This window comes from Ambystoma mexicanum, chromosome 12, assembly GCF_040938575.1.
Source record: "Ambystoma mexicanum isolate Mex_15411 chromosome 12, UKY_AmexF1_1, whole genome shotgun sequence".
In the NCBI taxonomy this organism is placed as follows: Eukaryota; Metazoa; Chordata; class Amphibia; order Caudata; family Ambystomatidae; genus Ambystoma; species Ambystoma mexicanum.
The window spans coordinates 1,035,679,882-1,035,703,210 of NC_090936.1; the positions used below are offsets into that span (position 1 = coordinate 1,035,679,882).

General features: G+C 43.2%; 1 protein-coding gene across 1 annotated transcript in view; it reads right to left on the reverse strand.

The window, feature by feature from the left end:
* SND1 (staphylococcal nuclease and tudor domain containing 1) overlaps nt 1-23,329 on the reverse strand; it is a 2,477,133-nt gene that overhangs the window by 176,782 nt on the left and 2,277,022 nt on the right. Inside the window, exon 20 of the mRNA XM_069629563.1 lies at nt 11,253-11,322. Within this exon, the coding sequence (XP_069485664.1) occupies nt 11,253-11,322 (70 nt within the window). The remainder of the gene's footprint in view (nt 1-11,252; nt 11,323-23,329) is intronic.

Consider the following 23,329-nt stretch of genomic DNA (forward strand, 5'->3'; position numbering starts at 1 on the left):
AAGCCTTTACAAACTAGCCTGATTCCTTGTTCAGTGTGACATGAGGGGTATTTTGAGAAGGGTGTGATATGAGTGGTAGATCATTCAGAATATTGAACGTGGTAAAGCCTGAGCGAAGTTAAGGTCGGGCTTCTTCTAATCTACTGTTTTACTGTTTGCTGCTTTGCCGTGTGCCGTGCCAGAACCCCATACTCGTAACTGGAGTTACATGAGGTTGGAGGTTGTTAACATCAGGAGCAGCTTTAAAAAAGCGATCACCTGTACCAACGTAATTGTACAGTAACACCCAAGTGAAGAGGTTGAGTGTTTGCCGAGTGTTTGGCAGTGAAGAAGGAGAAGGAGAAACCCTGTTACCCATACTCTCTGCTGGAGTCTGTTCTGGAGTCTGTTCTTTGTTTCTACAACTGGAACCCATAAGAACCACCCACAGACGCGGAGCGTAGCGGAGTGTTTGCCGAGTGTTCGCCGATGTGTGAACAAATGGACCCCGAAACATCAGGAGAATTGCATCCAAGAACACGGAGCAAGGTACGTGCACTAGACGACCTGGCTGAAAAGCAGCCCTCTAACTCATCATTAGTCACTACATCCATCTCAGCTAATTCAAAGATAGCTGTAAAAAACATTGGAAAGCAATGCAAAAAATTGCCAGTAGACCTATGCTCCAATAAAACATGTAAGTCGACAAGTAAGACACTCATAAATGAAATATTCTCACCCATCTCGCCAGGTGACTGTTCCTCGCCGCTGCTGGGCGCATGTGCGGCGTCTGGGGGGTCGCCGCTGGGTCTTGAGGAGGCGTGTGGTTGCCGCCGTGATTCTGGCCCCCTCCGCGACGGGGTGCGAGCGATCTTTGTGGATGTGGCTGGTGTCCGGAGCGACCAGCGTGGTGGGTGGTGCGGGGGAGGCGAGATGGGGGAGGTGCAGGAGCCGCCTGCGCGCGCCGAGCCGATGGCGGATGCTGGCGAGGGCAGCCTCCATGCGGTGTGCCGCGGATGGGGGGAAATGAGTTGTGGAGCGGGTGTTGGGGCTCCGAGCTCTGCCGCGACCTCTTGGCGGGCGGGCGGCTCGGAGGGAGTGAGTGCCGGGCCCCGCGGAGGGGAGGAGCTGGGAGATTCGCTTCCTATTGTGGGCGGAGACTGCCAGGAGTCTGAGTTGGCTCCGCGTGCAGCGCGCACAGAGAAAAGAGTTAACCCTCGGTTGCCTGGAGATGTGGAAAGTCAAGCCGAAGAGCATGCTTCCATGGAAAGGCCGAGGCAGTCGGGCCTCTGTGGCAAGCATGCCATGGCTCAACAACTGGTCCCCGAGAGAAATCAGGCAGTTACCTTCACCCCAACACTTGCAAATGAAATGACCAAAAATAAAGTGCCCAAAATACATGTTGAAGTTCCAAAAAAAAACCACCAGTATAAAAAGGATGAATACTGGTGCAGATGATGACCATGAGAAAGGTTTGGAATCCTATGGTTTACAAAACTTGAATAAACAGACAAAAAAAAGATGTTATTCTACATCTGAGATTGGCACTCTAAGTTGGCATTTCAATGGGAAACCTGCCCCTCTGGAAATGAGCAAAACTGCAAATAGTGGCAAAATCCAACTGATCAGAAATGCTCATGAAGGCTCCAATTTAAAAACTGTGCTAAAGGAAAAAGACACCCCACTTACAAGAAACGTGACTTCCGAAATAACAGATGATGACTTATTAACAAATACAGCGGAGATTATAGACACACAGAAAGTAAATTCACCTGCAGGGAAATCTAATGCTATGAGCATTAACGCAGAAGAAAGTCTATATGAAACAAGTTGGAAAGAAAGTACAGCAAAACAAAGTGAAGAAAAAGTACAAAATGAGTCCTGGGCCTTCAAACGCCCACGAATTCACTCACCGGAGAAAAATCCTCCCAAAAACTCTCCCAAAAACATTCTGAGCGATCCTTCAAATACAGCTAACAAAGTACCCCTGACTAGCGACAGCATAACCATAGTCACGTCTGAACCAGATAATCACAGACAAAAGCCTTTTGAAGAGAGAGAGATAAATAAACAACGTGCCTCAGAAATAAAAGCACTACAAGATCAACATTCTGAGCGATCCTTCAAATACAGCTAACAAAGTACCCCTGACTAGCGACAGCATAACCATAGTCACGTCTGAACCAGATAATCACAGACAAAAGCCTTTTGAAGAGAGAGGGATAAATAAACAACGTGCCTCAGAAATAAAAGCACTACAAGATCAAATTAAAAAATGTTTACCACACACAAAAAAAAGGCACAAAAGAAATAACGTCATCAGAGGAAAACTCTTCATCCTCATCAGATTACAGTTCAAATGAGAGAAACATGAAGAAAGGAAAAACCTTACAAAGACGAAAAAATGGCATCACTTATGGAACAACAAATGAGATTAGGTGGCTAAAAGAGGCACAGGAAGCAATCATAGCATCTGTATCGATAACTATGGCTACTTTTCTAAAACTATATGAAACTTTAAATGAAAATCAACGAGATCAATCGACAATGATTGCCCTAATGAACAGCAAACTGATCTATGTGGAATCAGTCATGGACCATATCAAAGAAAAGCGTAGCCGAGAGAAAGAAATGGATGGAGTGGTTCTAAAAACATTGATTGATTTATTGCAAGACGCGAAAACCGATAAACATAATTTTTTAGAAGGGATTCGAGAAATCATTACAATTTTAGCCCCCCCAACCAAAAAGGACGGACTTAAAATTGGGAACCGTGCGAGCGTGCACACATGAAGAGCAAAGAGAAGTCTACCGTGCTCCATCTGTGTGCGGACCTGACCTAACACAGTCCGAAGAACATGGAGACCAAGAAGTACATGACACTATGCCCTTGAGCGTAAGATTACCCCCGAAACAAACACAGATCGAAAATGAAAGGAGCCAAACTATTACATCCGAGTTTGCCGAAAAACTATCAAAAAATGCAGAAAAAGTGGCAACAAGTGCTTTTCCAATATTTGATCCTAATGCAAATAAGAAGCCAGAAGTAGTAAAAACAAACAATACACAAAAGAAAGGTCAAAAAAGTACATGTGAAACAAAAAATGTGAATAGTAAAGAAAAGAAGAAGACATGCGGGTCAAGGAGTTTCTTGCGAAACGTAAAAGACACAGCAGAAGATGAGCTGCTCAGCACCATACCATGTAGCAAACTAGTAGAGACCCACTCCCAGCTGACCTTAGAAAAGACCCAAATGGTCTCTATATCTTCAGAAGACGACAGTTCACAGGATGGAAGTATACAAGAACTCCTAGACTGCTCTGTTTACGACGGTAATGTACAAACAAATGAAACACAGGAAAGAGTGATAATGGATTTTAATATATATGAAGCCGAAGTAGTATGTATGCATTGATCCTAGGGTGGTGAATAAAGAAGATTTTTTAACCCTAAATGAAAAATTAAAAAAATGCACAGCAAAATACTCCGATTCAAAAGAAATGGATGAATGCTCTTCACAAAAAAAAGTACAATTTCTCAACCTGAACAACGTACAACAAATCGAAACAAGAAAGGAGACTTGGCCTTTGAGTGTCAAACAAGGAAACTCTAGAACTACCGGCCCAAAGCATAAATGGATGAAGCAAAAACCAAAACCACCAAAAAAATACGGTTGTAATACTCGAAAAAATAGCAAGAAATTCTGATGGACTGATACTAAATAGATCAGCGGTAATGAAACTTCTACAATACATTCCACAATTGAAAACAATAAAATCAGAAGAAATACTGACAGTAAGCTTCCCCGAAGAAGCGCGTGTCGACCTGGTAGAAATTGTGACGAACTCGGTGATACTTGCCACCATTATGCTAGAGGCACATGAGAACTTTAGAGTACTGGGCTTTAAAATCTCAGAACCAGTAGATTACCAAAACACCAATGAAAAACCAAGAACCAGCGAAAAAAACAAAACTCTGCTTTGAGAGAAAATTCTCCGAAGACGAAGAAACACATCATATTAAATCGAAAATTGAAAATAGAAAGTCAAATCAGAGAGAGAACTACCAGTATGATCAGAGTGATTCAGGTGGAAGTAAAAACACAACAGAATTAACCACAGAACCACTAAACAGAATACCAAAGGGAAATGGAAATGAGGAACAAATCCAAAGGCACGAAAAAGAGCATTTAGATAAAATAAAAATAACCGTAAGAAAAACCCAAAAATGGGTGAATCAATGAACCCCCAACAAATAAAAGAGGACCCGAAATATTGAAATTGGCTAGCTGGCTTTCTTGCTACTAAACCAAAACTGTAGCCATCCAAAAAAGTATACACTGACCGATGGAAAATAGGAAGCTGGAACACCAGAGGTCACCGCCACCTCTTTAATGATTTTAATCCATCCTTAAATGAGCTAAATATAATATGTATACAAGAATCTTGGCTAAAAATTGCCCCATTTAAGGAAGTATTCATTGTGCTATGTAACCCCCGCCAAAGGAAGTGCGTTTGGAAGACCATCTGCAGGTCTTTTAACACTAATTAAAAACGGGTCAGGAATAAAAATAACCGAATCTATGAACATTAACCCGTATATACAGGCAACAGTCATACATTTCCAGCTGGAAGCTCCAAAAGTCAAGCAAATAATGTTAATATTGAATGTCTACTGGAATCCCTTAAACATCGAAAGTGAATGCTTCATAGACCAAATAATGGAATGTTTGGATGAAAAAATAGAAGCATACAAAGAACTAAATATCATCATCTGCGGTGACCTCAACGCAGATTGTTTTGAAGAAAATAAAGTGACCCAAAGCGACATAAATCAAAAAAATGACCAAAAATGCAAACGTGGGAAAGTATGGAATGAAGAAATGGAAGCAAGGAGATTGCACAGATTAAATGGGAACACGAATGGAGATATACCGTCAGCAAAGACCTGGTCAAATGGCATTGTAAGCAACACACTTGATTATATGTTTGTTTGTGAACGATTACTAGCGAAAATTCAAAGTTTCAGGATATCACCTTCAAACCACAGCGATCACAAACCAATTATCGCTGAATTTCTATATTGGGAAACCCGAATAAAGCAAATATGGGATGTAAAAATAGAGCTAGAACATGGCCTCAATCGCTTAAGGTTGAAAAAAAGTGACTTTGACACTTAATACAGTGTCAATCTAAAGAAAAAATGTCTGTAGAATATGATACATCACTACAGATATTTAGACAAAGCTCTGGAAAATACATAAAATCAAGAACTAAAAAATTACATGTACATGATCCAGTAGTAGCGATAGAAAAGAGACTACTAAGAAAAGATCTACGTGCATTAAAAAATGGAAAGATCAAAGGCACTAAAGAAATGTTGCAAAAAAGAAAACAAAAATACAAAAACTGGCAGAAAGCTCATAAATCACAATTGCTACAACAAGATGCAGAAGCCATGCAGAAAGCAATATCCAATGCAAATAGCAGGACATTATGGGACCTGCTAAATGACAAACAATCATTAGCGGCGCTCACGAATACAATATCAGAAAACGTTTGGACAGAGCATTTCGCAAAATTGTTTAATGAGCCAGAAACATCGGATATAGAAAATAATGCTAAAGAAGAAAAACCTTGTCCCTGGGAAATCCATTTCGATAAGGAGGAGATAAAGACCCTAATCTCGAGAGCAAGCTCTTCAAGAGCACCAGGGCCTGATGGTTTATCGAATGCAGTGTTAAAAGAAGACCCAGAAAAATGGGCAACTTTCTGCGAAAGACTCTTTAAGAGGATTGTGAAACAGGGTCAAATACCAAAATCATGGAAGTCAGCCATTATCGTCCCAATCTTCAAAAAAGCTAACAGGATGGACCCTAAAAACTATCGACCAATTGCCCTACTAGATTGTGTTGGGAAAATCTTTGCCACCCTCTTGTTAAAACAATTGAAAACGTGGATCAAGGATTCAAATATATATGACAAAAGACAATCAGGCTTTGTTGAAAATGTGGGATGTAACTTAAATCTCCTAATTCTAGGACTGATGAAAAGAAGAGCCTATACAAACAAACAAAAACTGTATATAGCCAGCATTGATTTACGGCAAGCATTTGATAGCGTGAAAAGAAGCCGCCTTTGGGAAAAACTGGCCTCTAAAGGCTGCCCTACAGATCTCTTGAAAGCCATCAAAGAACTGTATGCCAAAACCTTCAATGAGAGTTAAATTAGATCAAGGCGGTAACCTATCCAAGGAGATAAAAACAACAAAAGGCCTGAAACAAGGATGCCATTAGCAGCTACTTTGTTCTGCTTCTACATCGAAGACTTACAACACTGCTTCGGAAATAGCAGGACTTTTCCACCGAGATTAAACTGCAGACCGGTCAACCATCTGCTCTATGCAGACGACCTGACAATCCTAGATCATACACAAATCGGTCTACAAAGAGCTTTAAATCAGGTTGAAAAATATATAAAAAACAATGATCTAGAAATAAATGCCGATAAAACCGAAATATTAATATTCGTTGATAAAAGATGGAAAAAGACTAAAAATGAAGAATGGAAAGTTAACGAAACCTGGATAAAACCATTTAACGAAATGAGATACCTGGGAATACAAGTAAGTGGAATAAAAAATGAAGAGCCCTGGAAAAGGATGTTAAAGGTAAAAACAAAACAGCTAACAGCCCAAGCTATCATTATCAATAAAAGGTATAGTAAATTTTCCCTTCGACCAGTGATAACATTTTACAGACTCAAAGTAATTCTGACGTTGATATACGGAGCAGAAACCTGTATGAATATCCCAGACAAGTTTTGGACCACGCTAGAAGGGTTGTTCTGGAAAAAAATCTTACCGATACCAAAAGCAACTCCAATGACGGTAATTCGACACGAACTGGGCCTGACATCGTTATATATACACATCCGTTATAATAAACTAATGTTGTATAGAAAAACAATGAATAATCTGATGCCGCCCCAATTTGAATTATTTGGGAAATCCAACAACTACGAAGAAAAAGTGGTAGAAGATTGGAAACGAGAAAATGAACAAACTCTGATAGAATTTGCCCTCAAATCCCAAACATTAGTAGAAAATCCAACAGCTATAAAAAGAGCACTTTGGGCTGAGGACTGGTCGAACACCGAAATGGAAAGAGCTCGGTCAAAAACCCACACACTCCTGAAATCCAATTGTGGGGTGATGACTATCATACCAGACTATCTGAGAAAGTTTCCGAATCCCAAACAAAGAGATCTGTTATTACGCTTCAGATTAAATACTTTGCAAAACAAAACAACAAAGGCAAGATATACTAAAGAAAAAATATGCACAAAGTGCAGATTGTGCAAAAGAAGTGAAGAATCATTAAACCACTTAGTGTTATTTTGCACAGAACTGAGAGACCTGCGAAATTTGTACTTAACTAGTAATATCATTGACTTATGTGGCCTAGATGCAGAGAAATGGTGGAGTAAAATTTACGCCTGCCAATCTCCAAAAATAAATTTCGCAACGGTCAAATTTCTAGAAAACACCCTGAAGAGGCTAGACCATATCGATGAAGGATATGCATTGTAAATCGTGAACTGATTGGTTAAAAGGACGCACCGTGCAGTGTTGTTGTGCATTTTATTGAACATTTTATTGTGAATTAATAATTCAATTTTATTCTTATGATTTTTTTGAGAGACAAAATTTATTTTAAATAACCAACTGAAAGTGAACGGCCTCTTAGATTTAGTTTAGCCTAGTTTATCCTGGACTTTCTAGTTTTTTGTAAGTTGACCGTGGCCTTATATTTGCTCGATGTTGACTCGTGACAGATCTCTTTGTAAAATGAAATGTTTTACTGATTGTGAAAGGTTTGTAATAAACCAAATACACTTAATAAAAAAAAAAGAATATTGAACGTAGACACAAATAAAATAAGGGTTTCATTGCGCACTACATGCTAGGCGAGACCTGGGTGTGTGCCTGATTGAAATCCTTAACAAGTGCACAACCAGAGTGGATACCCCACTGCCATTTCAGCCTACTCAAATTTCCGTAAAGACCTTGGGATCGAGTGGCAGTGGATTTTTATGGTCTCATGGACACTGGAGGTCATTTACTCATCTTCATTGATGAGTTTTCACGGTTTGCTCTAGTGAAAAAAGTCATAACAGCTTTTCCGCAGATTGCGGCTGTGTTTAATAAGGTGCTCAGTGAATGGGGAATTCCAAGCATCATTAAATCAGATAATGGGCCTCCCTATAATGGGCAAAACTCTGCAACATTCGCCAAGCATATGTCCTCAGGCGAATGGAATGGTTGAATGATTTATGCCATCTATAATTTTTTTAAAAAAAACATTCAGAGAGCATCGATTGAGAGTTTCTCTTTCCATCAAGCCCCTTGTAGTATGTTGTGAGACTATCGAATACTCATGAGGCTACTGGGAAAACCCCTGCTGAAATTCTGATGTTTACCAAGTTAACACCCGTCTGGTTACGCTGCCTGATGATCGGAGTATGCGAGATAATAAAGTTAAGGAAAGGGATGCTGAACGGAAGAGTCAGGATGAGAAAGCCAGTGATCGCAGTGAGTGCAGTTTAAGGATTTGGAAGTGGGGATAAGGTGTTAGTGCAACAACAAAGACGGAGGAAGATTTACTCCCAATCCGCACCTCAACTTCTTAGCATCATAGCAGTAAAAGGGTCCATGATAACAGCTGAAAATGGCTTTAAGGAGATAACTAGGAATGTGTCATAATTTAAACCATTGGTCAGAGGTGAAGGGGACAAGATATACCCCAGATGGAGGAGGAGATGAATTGGGTACTTTCAAGTTCTTCAGGGAGAACATGTCAGAGACAATTGCTGATGCAGGGCACGGAAAGGGCTGTGGGCCCGGAGGGTAGTGGCGGACCACAGAGGACTGTCAAACTGCTACAGCGACACATGGGTTTGGTGTTACGTATTAAAGAGATAAGTTCTCTCAATAAAGGTAGCCTGTTGGTGAAAGAAGCCGTGGTCCTGTTGTGTTTATATCACATATCTCCAAAGGCTGACAAGCCCGATTCCTCAGCCTTCTCAATGTATTTATCGCCCTTTGCTTCATGAAAGACTATGCAGGATAACGGGTGTGGTGTGGTTGACTTGCTGAGCAACTTTGCCAGCACGCTAGTTAGGAGTTGGGCGATTACAAAAGTATGCAATTTTCTTTTACCATTTTTCTTACTGTTACTCTACCAGATGGTGCATTGGCACCACACAGTGAGCACACTTGTTGGCACTGCAGTGTGTGGCACATGGCAAACATGGAGGGACACAGATTGCTGGAGTATATTAGCTACATAGCGACCCATTCAGCGTCCACGTTAAGACTCATTACTCAACTCAGTCCCTGCCCACACCATGCCAATGCAGAGCAACAGGGCTCCTGTAACTGCATTATGATGGTAGCAAGTAAGGTGTGCTGGGCAACAGCTTAACAGTTTGGGAACAGGGAGACATGCAAAGGACCAACATGACAAGTGCAATTTATTGAGGATCACAAGGCAGCCTGATCGCAATCTTGAAATGTCATGTGGTGGAGAAGTGGGAGTCCAATATATATTGAAAGGGGGATCCCACAGATGTGAATGAATGCATTAGCTTGCTGCAATTGCCTCCACAACCTGTCATGGGTGCATTGGGGCGTCTCCCTCTTCTCATCTCATCAGCCACACCAGTATCTTGTTGTAATGTAGGTCTTGTTCTTGTCCTGTCCTGCTGGCCATTGATGCATCCTGTTAGAATGTTGGCGAGTGCGATGACTGGCAGCTCGGGAGACAGTTGGGCGAGTGTTGTATCTGAATGTTCCATGCGTGTCAGTTGGAGGCCTGAGCTGGGGATGCGAGGATGGCCGCAGAGTGTACTGCACATCTACTTACCTGTATCATAGCTGAGAGTAACTGGAACCATTTCACCTGTAAATATGAACAATAAAGATACCTAGAATTACACCAGAGGTTCCACAGCTGGTCTGTGTGTGTGCACCATTGAGCTTCCTACGTTTCTCTTAGATTTTGTCACGGACACGAGCCATGTCACACCACAGGTAGAGCCGCAAGTAGAACTACAAATCTGGCACCTTTGGCAACAATTACCCAGCATTCTCTGGGGTGCGCATGGTCGTGTGTTGGTTGATTTTTCTCAATGACGGCTATTTCCCACTCTGCGCCTTCTGTCCGGTGCATTCCAAGTAACCGCTTCAGAGCAGAAGCCTTGAGTCAGCGCCGTTGCGGAATGTTCTTAGGGACTATGCTGGTGCACCATATTCATCAATGATGGTCGTTAGACACTGAATCTATGAAATGTGTCAATTAATGGGAAAGACTGAACAACTGGGTGTGCATGTGTGGGGGTGGGTGTCATTGCGCCAAGGTGGGTGTGCATGTAAGGTCAGCAAGGAATCTTGCTAGCACCTCAGTCCCGCAGGCTTGGACCTGCAGATTTCAGCGGCCCACTCCATCAGTCCCTTAGACAAGAACGCCTCATAGTTTGGGCTAGGTGTAGGGGATCTGGAACTGCTTATTCGAACCATCAATAACCCTGGACCTGCCCATTCTCATGACCACTGATGCCCACAAGGAACGGGCTGCTTCACAGGGATAAACATTGTGCACTACACCATGAACGGATTTAAATAAGAGAAGCCCCATCTAAACACTAGTCAGCTGACCGACAATAGCCATTCAAGCAGACTATGCAACCCAATAACCCACTGACTTACCAGCAACTGCTCACGTTTGCCTTTTTGGGCCTTCATTCTGAAACAATTTCCTTCTTGCGTGTTTTAAAGTTCTCGGATACAATGCAAGACCCATCTTTTAATGTCATACTGGTAAGAACATAAAACTATTGTCTTGTGTACATTACATGCACACATATATCCAAACCTACACACATACTTACACAGAAATGCACTCACTAACGTATTTGGCTATGTGTGAATCTACACAATATATGCAAATACAGTTTCAAACAAACACAGTAGAACTCAGGTGAAGTGCCCTGTGATCCAAGAATGATTGGCACAAACGAATGTGTACAGTGACCTTCGCACCCCTCATCAGTTTCTTGACAGGATCTTCCCAGCCTTCCCACTCAAGTAGAGGAAAGCCATCAAGACGCTTATTCGAGAATTCCAGAAATAGTACAGTGAGTGGGACTGAGGGACTACTGGGGGCCTTTAACTCCAGAAAAAGATCTGAACCACCAACCAGCAGAAATACTCACGTTTCCATAATCTATGTAGAACACATGGACCTTGGATGGCGACTCAATCTTCTCCACTCTTGCTCGATACCTGCAGGGAGAGAAACTGCGAGTTTAGCGGTCACATCTGGGGTTCAGGGAATCTTTTTTGGCTTAGAAACATGTTTAAGATATGATTAGACACAGTTAAGAACAACAGTCAGTCTTGAATGCTAAACCAGCAACCACCACAAGTGATTGTAAAGGGGAAACACCAACAGGTGCCATCCCTATTCAGAACGGAAAAAGCCAACACCGTACACAAGCCCGTTTCCACCATACCCGCTGGCCAGCCTATGATTTTACAATGTCTCCACCATAGGAACACAGACACCAGGAAGGGCTGCAGCCATCTCATTCAGGGTTGACTGACACTGTACACTTTTTAGTATTTCTAAGTTATGGGCGTGCAGACAATATTCACAAATCCTCTCCCACTTCTGCTGTTAACGTGATAATAAAGGATCAGCCATATGTAGACGAGGTAATCGCTGGACCAGGACATCCACCATCCAACTGCCCCCTCACCACCAACATCAAACAGACACACCAGTGGGTATATGAACCCCTGCATGCGATCTACCAGGCCTCATCCATCTCAGGTCCTCCCCTTCCCAGGTCATTTGCAGAAAGAGCTGGCCACTCTCCAAAGACATGACCAACTCCCCAAGGTACACATTCTCACTCTGACAGAGCAGCGTTCTCACACGCCTCCACGCTCACTGCAATGCCACCACGAAACATTAAAGAAAAAAACAAACTGGAAGCAGACGGATGGATCCTTGGGGCATAAAGTAACAAGGCTAATTAATAAATTGATGTGTGCCGTTTAAAAGCAATATGCTAAACAACAACTATAATTAGCAACGAGAGAGGTCTGGGATTTGGAATCCATGAGCGCTTCCTTACATGTGTTCACAATTCAGCAGGGAAGGGTAGTGCTTTTCAGTTAGGGGGCCCGAGTGGCTAACTTCTGCAGACCCTCTCTCTTGCCCCCTCCCCCCTGCACACACATGCGTAGCAAGAGTGGAAAGCAAAGTGTGCTGCAATTATCTGAGGGACACCCATGCGGGGTAGGTTTCATCTGGGAACATTGATATTTCTTAAAGCACGAAATGCACAACTACGGTTCATAGGGAATCTTAAAAAATTACGTGCAATTAGCACTCAAAATGTAAAATGTTCTCTCTACAAAACAACTTACTTGAGGGGGACTGGGATATTAAACTGAAGGTGCCGGCGATATCTGTCCCGTGCTGTGGGCCTGTACCTGCATAGGCCACCAACAGGGTGGCAGCGGGAGAACCCACTTAACAGGCAATACAAGACGGTGGCTGAACAGACTGCAGCAGTAAAGGGCTTGCCCGCACACATCCCTCTGGGCACCGAGAACAGATGTCCTTCTGCAGGGCCATCTCCACCTCTGGGCTTGGGAGATGGGGAAGAGTGACAAGAAGAAAGGGACACACATCATTCCCTCTAGGCAGAGTAAAGAGGGCTGGCGGCAGTGCACATTTCAGATTTATTTTGGAAAAGGAGGGAAGATGCTGAGGTACCGTCGTAGACTTCTGCTACACGTGTGCAGTCATGTATTCATTAGCTTGTTCAAGGCTTGCTTGGTCACACCTACTTTTATACTTTCTGAAGAGTTTAAAACCAGGCTCTGACCCTTTAGCAAGCCACCTGCACAACATACGGCGGGATCCCGAGAGACTGTCTTGCCTTCCCATATGTACCTTGGGAAAGTGAGGGATAACCTGTGCTCTACTATGACTAGGCCGCTGGAGCACCAGCCTGTGATTAATCAAGACTTTAGAGGAAGAGTCATTTCTGTAGTGGACGCTTGAGATGGCTTTCTTGGCACCCAGATGAGAATGAGTTTCTAAACCGCTCAACACTGTTACTTATTGTCAGGTTGAAAGCAGTATTTACAGCATAAGCAGAGTAATGCATTTAAAGATATCACAGCATCCCGCTGTGTGCCCACACCGACATTCCATTAGCCAGGACCAGCCAGCTGGGAGCTGTACTGAATCTTCGGATGTCGTCCCTTCTTCCCTGGGGAGCCCCTCCTCATTTGGCCTGGGAGGTGAGGCCGCTAACCAATAGTCCCATTGGTGGTGGTACTCGGCGGGAAGATTTCAGGGGGAGGGATCCCGACTAGGGACAACTATCTGAAGAGAACGCAGTATCCCAGCCAATCATCTGATCCTAGACCCACCCCTCTTTCATACAACCCCTTCCCTTATATGGTCATGAGTTATTGTCACCCTACCATTCTCCTAGAAAGTACAGGGACAAGGAAGAATAGGAATTACCTTAAGTGAAGATCTCTTTCCCAGTACTGTGACAAAGAACTCCATTGACTCGCAGGGGAACCACAAGATCACTACTGAGTTGAGGAGGTGGTGTGGAAGCATACTGAGCAATCTAGTTTTTGTGGACTTCCTATTGGCCAATAAACTAGAAGAGGGACATTCAAAATCTGTGAGAGATCCTGCCTGAAGGAACCGGGAGCTGCAGAGCCAGCGGCCAGGAGCCAAGCAAAGAAACCAAGGACAGGATGCTTACCCAAATTCTGCCATCAGTGTGTACTGCTATACATATCTTTTCATTCGCATTCAAGTGTAATAACAGTTATTGTATGAAAATGTAAAATGCAAAAATCGAAATAAAGCCTGTTCTGTAGGACTGCCAGAGGTAACAGTGGGACCCGAGCAGACATCAACCCATTAAACATTCAGCAGCCACAACACAAACAATGCTACTTCACTCACTCCACGGGGAGGGGTGTGTAAGGAGAGGCCCCACTCTTAGGGACATCATTAAAGACAGATGCTGGTAGGCCACAATTCCAAGACTGGTTTCTGCTGGCGAGTTTAGGGCCTGGCAACAGAAGCTAGACATGGGCCGATTAAATCAAGCTCCCCATTCTGCTGTACACTCATACTCCCCGAGGACTCCATCCTCTTAACTACAGTATCAATGGCAAACTGTACTTCAACTGAAACGTGCAAGATATGCAGGGGTGGACCGTCATAAGGAACTCTGCAGATTGCTTAGCAGGCCTCTACACCCTGCCTCTCTTGTGTCGTGACCTATTTTATTTCTAAATTCTCTCATTGGTCTTGCTGAAAATGTGTAATATGGGTCCACTGTGAACATTATTTCCAGGGCCACCTTTGGTTCCAAGCCCACCCCTAAAGGTATGAGAAATGGCAAATCAAGCAAAAAAGTTGTGCTTGTGTCATGGTCAATAATGCACCATACACACTTGTTTTCACAAAAGCTCAATGTTTCACTGAATATTTATCTATAATTACTTTAAGAGTGGCCAGCTCCATTTGGCAAACTTATTATATATTATAAATGCAATTTACAGGTGAAGAGACGTGCATTACTACTCTTCAGTACACACATTTAAAGAGAGCTACAATGAGGAATTGAGGCATGCTTGGTGGCTTTGCCCAATAACCCAATTGTTTGGGAAAGGGATATCGGCCAGGGGGAATAGGGGAGTATCTCTCCCAAAAAAGTGTACTTGATACACTGGCAGCAGCAGCATATGTATCGGAGTACGATCCACTCCCTCCAACAGTTGTAAGCCGAATACGCGCTGCCTTTGATTGCAGAAATGTTACTGATTGCCACATTTTTAAGGCTCATGTGTTCCTTGAAGAGCTATTAGACCCCGATATTAGAGGAAAGGGGATGAGGGCATAAGGAAAGTAAAAATGTGGGCTGGATGTAGGAAGGATATCTGAGGTCCACAAAGGCTCCTTGTTCTGAAGGATCCTGAAAAGGAGGACAGCCGCAGCATCATGTCTGTCGCTACAAGCTTCTTTTAGAGATACTTATAAAGGAGAGGTATGAATGCAGAGCATTGATGGAGGTGTTATTTAAGGCAGCAGGTTAGCCATTTACTGCAAACAATATATCACAACAGGACTCAGCAGTGTACATGAGCTGAAGGTAATGGCAGCAAAATCATCTGGTAAGTGGTCCTTTGACAATGTTGGTTCCTGACCCATTTCAACAACTTCAAAGTCACCTTGAGCAGTTTTTTTGGATTTATCATCTCTAGAGAGGTTGGGGTAAATTGCCTTCTGCAAATATGAACATGTAAATAAAAATGTGCCATTTCTTAGCACACAACGTACAGAGGACTCATCACACTATGTCACTTATCCGTGCAAAGACATCCGGCTTTTTCACCTGGGCACCGGCTCCCGTAATACATGATGCAGACACTAACGTAAGCCAACGTTCTAATTACATACTTTGAAGCTATTCAGACAAATAGGTGATTAACAGGATGTCCATTCAAGACTCTTCCTTCCAGATGAAGAATGGTCGTCTGCACCAACTTGCTATGTCAACACAGCAGAGAACACATCTGTTCGAGCCCATTGTCAATGTATTAAGCCCATGTGAATCCAGTGCGTGCCTGAAGAGGTTGAAATAAGCAAGAGCCACCTGCTGCAAGTGATGGACATGGCCTTCAGATTTGGATGAACAGGCCCATTGAAAGGAATCCCTAGACTCGGCAGCGTCTTCAATACTTAAAACACCCCATCTGCATGCAAATGGAACTAAGTGGATACATACTACTGAATACACGAGAATCTCCATTAAAAGATTGGGAAAGTCATAACACCTTCAAGTGGGGATGTTGATCAAAAGGTCTGAAATACAGAAACAAATGACTTCCCATTCAGTAATGTTCTTTCAAATGGATTAGTCCTTACTCTAAATGATTCCACATCTTTGATATTCTCTTATAGCACCAGATGTCTGTAGAATGTTCTTTTCCACCAGGAGGTGCAGGATGGCTCCGCCTAGGCTGGTACATATGGAGCTCCCCATGACCTTAGTTCTACCCATTTCCCCAGTTGTGGTCCCGCAGCTTATGAGATCCCTCACCAGCTGAATGACCTGAGAACAAATTAAGTGTACAAGCTAGTCACCAAGTGGTGCAGGTTTGGAAGGGTGATGAGAAATCTGCGGCAGGAAGGACTAATCCATCAGAAAGAACATTACAAAGAGCTTAGACATTTGTTCTTGTACCGGATACCTCCCTCCCACGTATTCATCTTTGATGAACTCCCGTAGCAGTACATACATCTGGGAGAGATGCGATAATGGAGAAAATGCCACCTACACCAGAAACCTCTGCATGACAGCTCTGCTATAACAATCATCCTGAATCAAGGCAATAATGTTTGGCAAACATATGCATTGAAGAGTCACAGTCTCCTGAAAACTAGCAGGATGAGTGGGATAGGCAGGAACAGATGCAGGGGATCGAAGATCCATTTGACAGTCAATGCATCCTCCAAAACTTCCTGAAGAGGAAATTCCCAGGAGCAGAACAACTTGCACTCCCTGTTCACACTAGAAGCAAAGAGGTCCCCTTGAGGAGTCAAGCTAAAGATGAAGGTGTTCTGCAGAACTTCCTGATAGAGCTTGTGCTCATGGGAGGCCAAAGTCTGTCGAGCATGTGGTATGATGTGCTCTGTCATAGCAAGATGGGCCGCCATAAGACACACTACTCTGTCAAGCCAAGAACCACAGTCTCATTGTTTCTCTGTGCAGAAGCAATGACCCTACACCAGCCAGTTTAAGGTAGTGCATGGCCAGTTTTGTCAAAGACTAGCACAACATTTCCTCACACACAGAGGAGGAAGGCAATCCGGGCCATCCTGATCACCTGCAGTTCCAACAAACTGATAAATTCCAGACCTCGTTGGAGAATCCAGTCTCTGCTCGCCTTAAGATCCAACAAGTGAGTGTCCTAGCCTGTTTAGGGACACATTTTAGACTACAATCAGTTGGGGCCAAGTTTGCCCAAGCGATGACCCTCTCAGAAAATGGTTTAGCAGGGTCCAACACAAAAGATCTCGAGACAAATCAGAGACATGCAACAAGTATTATATGGCAAACTGGAACTGAGACCACTAACCTTGAAGTAGCCACTGAATTGACCTCATGCACAACCCGGTCTCCAACACCACCTTATTGAAGGAGGGCATGAGCATCAGAAGGAACAAAGGTGGAGGCAGGTACAAGCCTTGGGGAATGAAAGACATGCTCCACCTGAAGGATGTTTGCCACCCTATCATTGAGAGTGAACACCCTGCCAATGTGGGTGTCCGACCAGTCAGATGAATCCAGGGTAAAGGGACAGTCAGACACAGGACTTCCCACTTGCTCGTAAGTCAGTAGCAAGGTTCATCAACTCCCCTCCCTCCTCACTAAAGAACTCCAAGGAAATGCCAGGCCTCACTAGGGCACGAATGTTCAAGCCCAAAGGAGATGGATCACCCTTCTCAAAAAATGTCCTCAGTTTTTCACATGAATGCACCCCTAGAGAGCGGGCTAACTCATGAGCAGCCTTTGTGCCGCTAGAGCCAAGGAGAATGGAGCTGGTGCCAGATGACCACCAGCAGAAGACTGACCAGTGCTGCATCGTGCCCGTTGGAGCCATGGCTGAACCTAAAGGTGCACAGTCACAGTCTTTCATTGGGTATCTGCTGGCTCATGTGAGCACAGTGGATCCTGACAGCGCTGCCTGGACCAAGGCAGAATCTGTCGGCCCCTTGGCAAAAACATCTTGCGTAGTAAGTCAAAAGGCCTCCCATTCCACCAGCTTGGAGGATTGGGAAAGGTACCTGTAGCACCTGTTCCTCCGAAGAGTCCCCAGAGCGGCGAATTCTGCTCTTTGAGGAAGATAGATGGTATGGAGGAGCTGCTTTTTGTCCTTGCAAATAGGGTAATATTCTTCGGTTCGGTGCTCCGCACCCAGCAACCTCAAACTAGTCGGTCTAATGTTTTTTACTTGTGGAAAAAAGTGATGTGTTTTGCCGTCTGCTCCCAAAACGCCTTAGGGTGCATCAACTGGCACAACACACAATCCTGGGTGTCGTGCCCTTCTCCCAAACAGTATACATAAATCCTGTGGCAGTCATGAACGGACATTTGGTGTCGCAATTAATGCATGGCTGAAACCCAGAGGTCTTCCAGAGTAGGTGTGGCGCAAAACATCAAACTTTAGTGAAGCAGAGTTCCTGAAGTGAGCAGAGTGCATGGGAGAAAATAATTAAGGTCATGGGGTGTTCTCCCTTGATATATATTGGCCTTAGCATCATATCTGGCATGGATGCATAGAGCAGTCGAGTGTAGTGGGAGCAGAGCTGCAATGTGCCCCTTGGTCACTGAAAAGGTCTCGGTACAGCAGCTGCACCGGGGGCGGAGGGCGGGTAGAGAACATAGATGACGAACCCATGGGAGGAAGGAATCAATTTCAAACTTAAATATTTCTGATCATTCAAGGAGATCAGATCAAATCCATGGCCATAGCTTGAGACATGCTAAGATCTTCCATGGTTTCTTTATCCATTTTGTGATCAACAGTATTGTTGTACCTGCTACTCATCCTCAAGTAGAAACATCACTTCATTGGCTTGTAAATAAAACTACTGAAGCAGTAAACTCCAATGTAGATAATTCAAAGGCGTTCTAGCTAGGCATGCTAAATAAATGGACCCAAAGACATGCGTCCAGAGCTCAGACCCAAGTTCTACTCCCAACAGGAACAATTGTTGGGAAATGTTCTAGTCTGTGTGCTAATCTGCACTGGTTTGCAGATCGAAGCAGAAGCTTTTGGTCTTGCTGACCATCTTAAGGACAACACAGCAGGGCCATTCTGCCATGTTATTTGTGCCTAGTAAGGATTTCAAGGGTAGTGAAACTTGATACCATAGACGTTACCTATGTAGTAAAGTGGTGGTATCAAAGAGGTCATTGTCAAGGGGTGCAAGTAAAATATTCTTTGCACGTGGGCAAGGTTTTCTTTCTGGGAAACCTGTATAATTATGAACCAAGTTCAGCAGAATATCCATTACGGAGACTGCAGAAGATCTGCACATTTGATCCAGGGAGTAACAGTCATGAAGTGGGAACCGTAGAATGCACAGTACCTGCAAACCCAACTAACCTGCATGGATTGATTGGTAATGGATATAACATGTTAAGTAAATAGGTTGTGGAGAGTTAGGCCTAGCATAAACTTCCCTGAGTGCACTGACCATTTGACCAAAGTACTCTGTCATCCCTCACTACTTTCAATTGTGTTAGCTTGAATGTCACTGTGCCCTACCAGTTAGTACCGCCTTTCACTATTTGATAATGGAGGACATCAACAAACCATTAGTCTTGTAGGCGATTTGAGAACTGTTCCTTACTGCTATACAGTAGTGGTGGCACACTGAGACTTTCCTGGCTATTCCCATAAATGGCAAAGCAGCATAAACGGTTATCACAGCCTAGGTAAACGTGAAAGCACCAGACTGGGGTCTGTGAATTAGTTAAATGGACCAAGAAAATCCTGCATATTCAGAAGCCTAGCTGAAAATTGGCAGCTAATCATCCAATCCTACAATGTTCCACAGAGGGCCTCCACCAGACCAAACATCTTCCACATTCTATTACACACTCGCAAACAGGAGACGTTTCAATGCAAATTACTAAAATGCTGTAATTTATCACATGTAATAAGATAATTGTATGCCTAACAAGGAACGCAGCCTTGAGCCCTCAGCGAAGTAATACACATGGATACAACGAACAACTCATGGAGTGGTTGCAGTTATTTTTCATGCAACTCAGTCAGCACCCTCCCTCTTACGTCAGACTACATGATCTAAATAAACAGAACACACTGTTCTTCCCATCCCTTGTGCCCCCCACAGCTCTTATAGGATGGTTAAATCAACGGTCCTAATTGAAAATATATTTTTAACTGGACCGAAAAAAAGAGATCTATTTAGAATGACCGCTTTGTGACGCACAGAGCGGTCATTCTAAATCAAGCTGTCAAAGACTGTCAGGTGAGGGTCTGTGTTGGTGTGAGTGTTTTTGTGACCGTATTGTGGGGATTTAGTGTGTGTTGTGCTGCGAAGGGGAGGTATAGGAGCACCCCCCCCTTTTTACAAAAACCGACAGGAGAGGGCGGGGTCATCTTGGGGGGGGGGGGGGAGTTGGATGTCATATTGCTACATTTAAAAGCCAACACAAAAACGGCTGCAAAAAAAAAAGTCTGTTCGGTCTACTAAATGCGGTAATATCACATAACCAAATCAACTGATCAACTGCTTGTCACGGTTTTCCATAAAACCAAAAATAAAATAAATGTCAAAACACATTAACATAGAAGAAGTACAATGCATCTTACAACATTTCAAAATATAAAATTCGACACATTACATGGTCTGATTTTCAGAGAAGAGCTGGGACTGCCAGGCTAGTCTTCATCAGTGTGTTATGGCTTGAATTTGAGTTACAATCTTGGTGCCACAATACCAATACAAAGGCATTATGCTCTATGGTAAAGTTATTGAAGGAGAACAGACTGAAATATTCGCCCACCTAAAGCTAGTAATGTCATCTAATGCGAATAATTATACTAAAAATGTCAAAAGAAGATGTATGAACTATATGAATGCAAAGGATCCCGATTAGATTGTGTACTCTGAGGTGTTGAAATCTGGAATTAAGAAATTGGACAAGATTTGGGATATTCAGGTTCTTCAACAAATAAGAACATACAAACACTTTTCCCATTTGTATATATATCATAAAAAACGAAAATATATTTGATGAGGTTTCTGTTTGCAAGATTATGACAGTGTTACTTGAAAGTTAGTCTGAACTGCTAGCCTACACTGGACATTTTAGGCCCTCAATTGAATATTCTACTCACATTTCGTAATTGTCAACTGTGCATGTCACAGTCATTAGAGACATTAGATCATCTGGTTATTGAATGCAAAGTGCAAACAGAAGAAAGGATCAAACCTTATTGAGCCATTTATACATTCCATAACAGCAATAATCAGCGAGTCTTTGTGGATTAGAAGGGTGACTGGCTCGCATATTTCACTCCTTTTAGCACTGGTGAAATTTCCAATCGTTACATTTGAACTATTATCCAAGGTAATTCAAGAAGGAAATATCCTATTGGAAATGTGTTCCTAGATTTAACTAGCAGATGTTATGAATAGAAGGACGATTTTAAAAGTTTCTATAGGAATTGGAGAATATGAAGTAGATAGTTCTGGACAATTTCTACTTTTTATAGTAATTGGATGTTTTAGTATTTGTATCTGGATCATAGACTGGAGACAAATATAATGAAATGTAATGACTGTTGTCCTGTTCTGTTGATTTTGCATATATATATATATTTTTTGTACAGATTGTGATCTTTTGTAAGATAGGTTTACTGAAAACTCACCAATAAAAAAAATAAATCAAAATTACTCTTGATTTATATTTTCGCAAAACTACTGTGAGCCTTTTGGATCCAGAGCCTTCTTAAACTAGGCTGTCGGCAAATTGGAGGAAATCGTGTTATGAACGAGATCACTGGGAGATAGTTGAAGAATATAAACCAGTCATTCCTTGTATATACTTAATCCCGGAAGTACCTAACCTGTGAGCAACAGAGCATGTTGTGTGTGAGGGATTCCACTCCCTGGTCCCAATTCTACAATTTGTTTGCGCCAGTCTCCGGTAGTGCATTTCTACAGGTGTCTGAGGAAAAGGGAACCGGGGTCTGTGATGGGGGTTCCAGCTGCAACGGTGTACTGGACAACGTATGGGAGACTGGGGCTGTACAGTCAGGGTCAAGAGCACAGCATTAGAAAAGCTGCAGGTGCAGGCTCAGGAGGAGGAGGTGTGGCCATGCGGCAAGGCATCGGATAAAGGGGAAACCAGTGGGGAGCCAGGTGGAACAGCGCGAGGGTGTGAGCCGAGTCCTATGGTAGCTGAGCCCTATATGAAAAGGGGCTTGTTCATGTGGAACCATTTAATGAGACTAAGCTGAGCCTTATAGGAAAAGTGCTTGTTTATACTGCAGAACACTGCCTACGAGGGAGTAACTTTACGAGATCAAGCTGAGCCTCTTAGGAAAGGTGACTTACTTCCCTGCAGAACGCCACCTACGAGGGAATCGTGTATGGACCAGGAGCCTGGGACATGCCCCGAATTGCTGGGTCAACAGGGGGATGCAGCCTGAGATAAAGTTTTTTTTCCTGTATAGTGGAAAGACGCTGAGGGAGCAGCCCGGTGCAGGAAAACAAGGAGGTGAGAGGACTACCTGAGAGGCAGTTGTGCAGTAACAACCACCATCTCTGAACCAGGACTTTATGGATGAACTGAGTGAAATGTGTGCTTGTAAAAAATATACCCCAGCATAACCCACACTACAGCATCCATGTATCTTTTCAATACCCTGAGTAGCTGACAGTGTCCAATAAAGTCTAAAGCAGAAATGCTGATTGCAGTACCACCATCTCTACAGTCAACACAGACCTCAAAACTCTGGGATAGAGCACTCCATCTACTCCCGCACGCCGGAAGATTTGCTGAACAAACATTGTGGCCAACAGATGACCTTTGTGAAAAGTTTTGGTCACAGCAGATTCCATAAGTGGGGGTGGGTTTAGGGTAATAAGTAATGTTGGGGTAGGAAGGGGCCTGTTTGGGGGAGAAGGCAGAGACCGTCCCCAAAATGATTTGCTGCAAAATGAACCATTTACAAAACATCAGGCTTCTTCACAATTCCTCCCAAATCCACAGACTATGAAATCTGCGCAGCACAAGCGCCAAATTCCTGGAGCGCATCAGCTCCTTAACAGGTCCCCAGAAAATACTAAACGATATTAAATGGACAATGGATAGACTTCCATCACGCCTCTGTTACGTTTTCTGCTGGCGTGACCCATGGCTGAACTTTGATTACATGACCTACAGCTCTTTTCATCTTCCTGCATGGGATGTTGATGGGCCTTTAGGGAGGATGCAACTGTCAGATTAGTAAGCAGTTTCCATAGGCCTGCCATAGAAAAACAAGTCATGCAATACCAAACAAGATAAACTAGTTTCATATGTATGCAGTGTCCTTGGTTTTGGATCCACAAACGTGTAAGCCAAAGATTGACTGTCAAAAATGTAACTATTTCTGTTTTACAAATGCTAGCCGATGGGTGGTGCACTTC